This window comes from Glossina fuscipes, unplaced genomic scaffold (genome assembly GCF_014805625.2).
Source record: "Glossina fuscipes isolate IAEA_lab_2018 unplaced genomic scaffold, Yale_Gfus_2 73, whole genome shotgun sequence".
NCBI lineage: Eukaryota > Metazoa > Arthropoda > Insecta > Diptera > Glossinidae > Glossina > Glossina fuscipes.
The window spans coordinates 270,557-277,014 of NW_023998436.1; the positions used below are offsets into that span (position 1 = coordinate 270,557).

General features: G+C 34.1%; 1 protein-coding gene across 1 annotated transcript in view; it reads left to right on the forward strand.

Annotated features, from left to right (window-relative positions):
- The first annotated feature begins 2,919 nt into the window (after positions 1–2,919).
- LOC119638108 (nicotinamidase) overlaps positions 2,920–6,458 on the forward strand; it is a 17,171-nt gene continuing 13,632 nt past the window's right edge. Inside the window, exons 1-2 of the mRNA XM_038034734.1 lie at positions 2,920–3,081; positions 3,338–3,524. Coding sequence (XP_037890662.1) covers positions 2,996–3,081; positions 3,338–3,524 — 273 coding nt within the window. The 5' untranslated portion in view covers positions 2,920–2,995. The remainder of the gene's footprint in view (positions 3,082–3,337; positions 3,525–6,458) is intronic.

The window sequence follows — 6,458 nt, forward strand, 5'->3', positions numbered from 1 at the left end:
AAAGTAGTATTTTCTTGTTTGTGGGAATTTATGATGTGACTTCTCTATATAAAAATATCAAGTTTCAAGCACCTTACTGAAGGGCGAGCAAGGAAATTTATTGAATGTTTGAATAAAAAACTAGCATTCTATGTCAAGAGTCGACAGCATTACTTTTTCGGTTTAATACGAGAGGAGGTGCCGCTGAATTGCAACGAATGCCGATCTAATAGCGGAAGGGGTAGCTTAGGGAAATACTCCGGACGACAACCTATTTGAAAGTGAGGTAAGTATATTGAGTATATTACGGGTCGATCTAAACCGAGATCTACATACCTGTGAATAGATCGAAACGAACGCAAACGCTGCCAGCTGTAGCTGATGTAACTCAGATGAAAAACTGGTGCATAAAGACAAAGCCCATAATATCATGGGAAGATGGTAAAGTGAAATGAGGCTCCCCTTCACCCGTGCATTCAAAATAATTGTTTTTTTTTCATTTAACATTAGTTAAAAATAAAAGGTTATTATTTGTCTAAGTAGTTTTTCGGCAATTTACGACGAAAAATAAATTCGTTCTTCGACTGTCTCAAAAAGGTCATTCTAAAAGATAATAATTGTAGCGGCAAGCAGTGAAATTTAATATCTTAAATGAAAGGTATTTTTATTATTTTCAGGAAATACAAGATCTTTATACCCTACACCACTTGTGTGTGTGTATTAAGTTAGCGCTTCTTTTATAATACCGATCGATTCATAATCGTAATCTGAATTGATGTAAGGCTGTCTGTCTGTCTGTCTGTATGTCCGTCTGATGTCTGTATATTTTCTTTATAGATTGGTATGATTGTTGTGAATAGCTGATATAAATTTCGAGACGCGTACCCTGTTAGATTGCTAACAGCATTGTTTTTTCCCTTGCTTTAAGCAATTTTCTTGTGAATGATTCTTAGAAGAGAATTTGCATCAAATTTTCCCAAAAAAATGAAAAATGTTAAAAAAATAGTACGATGATAAGTGTGTATGAAGGTCGCAAGTGGTGCAAATCATTTAATGATGGTCGAGAGGTATGCGTAGACCCCGAATGTCGTTTAGGAAGACCATCGATCTCAATACCTGATCAGAACATTAATAAAAATAAAGAACTTTTACTTATCAACTGTCGATTGACTTAAAGAGATCTTGCTGATATTGTTGGTACACCAAAAGGGTTTATACAAACAATTTTGAAGAATGATTTGGACTTATTTCGCGTGTCTTTTCGTTTTGTTCCAAAAGGTTTGAATTTATTTTGATAAATAAAAAGATCTGTGCTCTCTAAAAAAAGATCTGTCATCTCAAATGTGTAATTACTTGCGATGAAACTTGGATTTATGCTTAGCCCAACAATCTAATGAATACCGTCCTGCAGGCGAGCTAAAAAACAAACCATAAAACGTTGACAAGGCTGCTATTGCCAAACTAACAGAACACATGTCGCTTAATTTATATCAGACGTTCATATTTCATTCATACCAATCTATCAAAAATGTGTACATATCGACACCGTAGTCCGGGTATTTTTAAAGCAAGTAAAAAATTTATATTCGGTCAAGACCGGATTTTTTACACTCATTATTTGCAGCTGTTTTTTTTTTTATACGGAAATTTATATAGTGTTTGTGTTGTATGTTACGAATAGCAACAAAAAAAACATGGAACGCGCACACACACACACAGTTTTTCTTGCATAGTCTTGTGAGTGTTGTAGGCGTGTCTTTTGATTGGTTTAAATCATTTTCAAAGTCTTTTGGGAGTTTGTAGTCAATTTTGCGAACAGGAGATTATTTACCGCAAATACCACAGTGCGGGGTAGACAAACAGAGGGAGAGATCAGAATTTATATAGTTTTTGGGGTCTTTGTACCTTGTTTTCGAGCGTGTCAAAGGTATTGAAAAAAAATGATATGTTGATACACTATGCGGACAAAGCGATGGACTAACAGACGAAAAGACAGGCACGCTTAAGCGCATCCCGAAATTGAAACTGATCAAAAATTTATATAGTTTGTGAAGTTTTTGAAGCGTGTTGCTGCGTGTTGCAAAAGTATAATGTTGGAGTGGGCGCATTTGTACGCATACAGCATGTAGAACATACGATATACCTTCAAATTTTTTGTAGTTTGCGAGTAATGAGGAAAAAATCAATTTTTTATTCCACTGTTGACGTGTTCTTCGATCAATTCGGGGCACTTTCAACACCAATCTGGGTTCAAAAACTTTGAATGTTTCTGCCAAGTTTCAAGCCTGTCTGTTTGTCTGTATTTTTGCGATCAAAGGAATATTAACCACACCCAGAGGGACGGACGGACATGTTTAAATCGAATCGGAATTTGATGCAGATCACGAATATATATACTTTGTGGGGACTCTGAAGCTTCCTTCTGGGCGTCGCGGTGTATACAGAAGATATTCTGCAACATTTTTTTTTGTATTAATATCTCGGATAACTGCGCGTTATACCACCGCTTACTGTATGCAAAAGCTAATGTTTATTTACAGTAACGTTTACGGAGAGTAGTTTAATTATGAAAAGATTTGAGGGAAACTATCACTTATAGCAGATGTTTACGCTAATATGTATAAACGACCTTTAAAGTCAGTCGAAAAGTATTTTTGCCCCAATCAGGTAGTTTCCGTAAGTTATACTTCAGTTTTTACGCGTGCTTTGTAACCACCCACCGCCGGTGGTAGGAATTTTGTTTTATTTCCTGCTGCGTTTTTTTTTTTTTTTTTAAAGTTTTAATTTTTTTTTTCATTTCAAAATTTACGTATTCATGGCATTTTCGCATTTCATATGTTTGTTTTTGTTATTATTATTATTATTATTGCCATTATTGTTGTTATAATCGTTATTAACCTTGTTTCTTGTTGCCGTTTTAGCATTCGAGTTCATCGCGTTAGAGGTGAAGCTTTCTTCATTTTTGATTTTAGTTGAAATTTATGAAATTTCATTGCGCAACGTTTTTAAGAACGGTATGGACTCACTAATACCGTCAATTGTTATCGACCATCCGAACGGTTCAGCAATGGACGCATGCTTTACAGCATTCGATAAAGACGGGTGAGAAAATTTCTATTTCAATTAATTTTCCATATGATTAACGAAAGTGTGTGTTTTAAGTTAAGTTAATTATGGAAAGTTTCAAATTGCATTTAACATACATACATACCTCATTAATAACTTATTTGCGTGTGTGAAATTGTGATAAACAAGCAAAGACACGTTTTATTATTAATCTATTATTTGAAAGAATTTTTGTTGAAAATTTGAAAAAAAAAAAAAAAATAATAATTTAAAAAAAATTTTTCATTATCAGCGATGGTCGTTTAGATTTGGCAGAATTTACATTAATTTGTCGAGCATTATTTCGCAATGATCGCGGTCATATATATGATGTTCCTGCTGAACGCTTAGAACAGATATTCTCTGTATTCGATACTAACGGTGACGGTTACATTGACAGGGATGAGTTCAAATTTTGTTGGAATCAATGGATAAAAACGGTAAGAGTTTGAACAATTTTTAATATCATTCATTATATGTGTATATACTTACATACAGGGTGGGCCAATGACGGCTTTTGCACCCTACACTAGTTGTGCTACAAGAGTGCGTATTCAATTTGAGCGGATGTATGCTGTAAGCAGTAGGAGGATTTGAGAGAGATCCACTTTTTTTATTATACCGATCTGTCCGTCTGTCCGTTGTATTTTCTACAGGCCGTAATTTTTGAAATATCTTGATGAAATTTGGTACCTTAACGTCTTCTGACCCACGGACAAATGCTTTTGAGATTGCCATAGGGGGGCAAAAACTCCGAGCTACAAGCCGGTGGCTATAATGGTACAGAAGTTCGACTTACTGCTCTACCCACCATGCTAAGCTTCTTAATTTTAACTTCACTTATTGTTTATCTTTTGACAAGACACAAAATGATTTTCTCAGGAAAAGAATTCCAATCAATTGATCACCTGATCAATTGATCGCCTTTTTGAAAACTGAAGCTTATTTTGAGGACTTTGGCAAATGGTTCTATAAAAGATCTTAGAGAAATCGTAGAGTAATTTTATCATTCCTCAAAGAAACTCCGTAAAAATGAATTTTACAAAAACCTTTTTTTCCTCGCTTAGATCAGGAGCTTTCCTGACAGCTCTGGCGTATTATAAAAGTACGATCAGGGTGGTTCTACTAAAATGAAAAAAAATGATTTTTTTTTGTCGAGAACTATTGCATCATTATCATCAAAAAATTTATGGTAAAAAGATATACTAAGTTTGAGCAAATGTGTGCAATACCTACAACGACGAGAGGGATAGACCCACGATTTTTATTATACCGATCTGTCCGTCTGTCCATCTATCCGTCGTCTTTTCTGTACGCCGCAATTTTTGGGACATTTTGATGAAATTTGCTACATCGACATGTTCCGAGGCAAGGAGGAAAGCTATTGAAAATGATTCGCATGGGACCATTTTTTCGATCATTATACTCGAAAGAAGTTGGGATAAATCAATCTATCATCATATCAATCGAATCAGAATCAATGCCTGAATCCGTTTAAGCTTGTCTGTCCGTCTGTCCATTTCGTGTCCTTACGTGGTGGTTTTGCGGTGGTGTTTTTTACACCGATATGTTTGGGGGCAAGGACGAATACTATTGAAAATGGTTCGGACTGGAAAGTTGTTTCCACCGCTATGTTAATAACTGTACGGTGACGTAGAGTATTTAATTATACGCCATGAAAAACTATACGTGTTTTACTTGTTTATGATTTAAAAATGTTACGTTTACGCAACGCGGTTGTTATTCTAAACTTTTGCTTTTTTATTTACTTACGAAACATTGTTAGCTAAGCTGTAAAGCTAATATACATAATTAGAAATAAAATTCAATGCAAGTAAATTAAAAAAAAAAAGCAAATATAAAAACGTGATAAGCTTATACATAATTAAGCCGACAATCAATGTGTCAAAGGCGCCGATGCTTTTTCGATTTTAATCCTATCGTTAATTCTGTCGTTAATACTATCGTTAATTGTAATTAACAGTATAAGTGTCATAAGTATATATAAGTATATATATATATATATATGTATATATGTATAGTGGTATACATCTGGCAACCAAATAATAAATCAGTTCAAGCTTAAAAATTTTCTTTTAATCTGAATTTGAAACGTGCCTATTAAAGTTATTCAAGTTTTATCTGCTTGGAGTATCTGCTATGAGTAATGTGCAACCAATGCTTTAAAAAACGTAGGTGCTCTTAGTTGACGCGGTGCTATGGGCGTGTCGTCCGACCGATTTGACGCATTTTCATTAGTAACCTGCGTGCAATTTTGAATCGATCGGTATAATAAAAGATGGGTCTACCTTAAGTCCTTCTGCATGCTACATACATCCGTACTAACTTAATGTGCCTTGTAACACAAGTAGTGTAGGAAGAATAAAAATGATTAAGCAGAAGTTGAAAGTTTCTCGCGAGATATCGAGTCCCTGGTCATGATATTGCTTTTAGTATGTGGAGAGATATATCAGTAAAAATATTTCACATTTTGGAAGTAGTTTGAAAATAAGTTTTTTTGGAAAAATATTTATATATTTATTATAATTACTATTACGTTAAAATGAAATTTTTACTAATCGCTTTACTACTCTACTCTATTAAGGATGGAGTTATATTCGTTTTATTAAAACAGTTGAAACAACCAGATGTAAGCTACAGAAATCCCATTGTCAGCAAATTTTGAATTCCGAACATGTCTGTCCGTCTATCTACCCATATGGTGCTTGTGGTAATGGACATTAAATAATTTCTTCCCTTTTTTCTTTTGAAAACAAATTTTGAAAAGTTGCAGTGTTTGCCGCAGAGTTCCTTTTCTTAAAGATGAGTGTGGGGAACGTCAGAGCCCGATATCTCCGACTTGAGGAGCTGTTTTGCTGCTCCAAATCAAACCTTTTTAATATATGTAGAAAACGTCCCATTTCTAAATCAAGGATTATTATAGATTCTTTACATATCAAGTAATCCTTTATTCGAGCGTAAAGTCATGTAGGTTAACGTAAGTTTTTTTTTCTGTTAATTGAAGCCGTCAAATTTTTTTGCTCCTTACACTATTAGAAAGTAAAAAAACTTTCGGTTCAAAGGAGGTTTCCTTTTCCATAGGAAGAGATATAGTGGAATAACCATGACAAGATTATTTGAATTAAAGCAAATATAATTTACAATCCAATATTATAAGCTAGAAAGAGGAAGGCTAGAGATATATGAGTAAATAATGGAGATAATGAATAAATGAATAAACAAATTGTCCGTAACAAGAATACACTGACAGAGAGAGAGAGAGAGAGAGGCTATAACTTAAAATAATAATAATAATTCATCTCGTGATTTCTTTCTAACATTTCTTGGAAAATCTCTTCAACTCCTCTACCGCC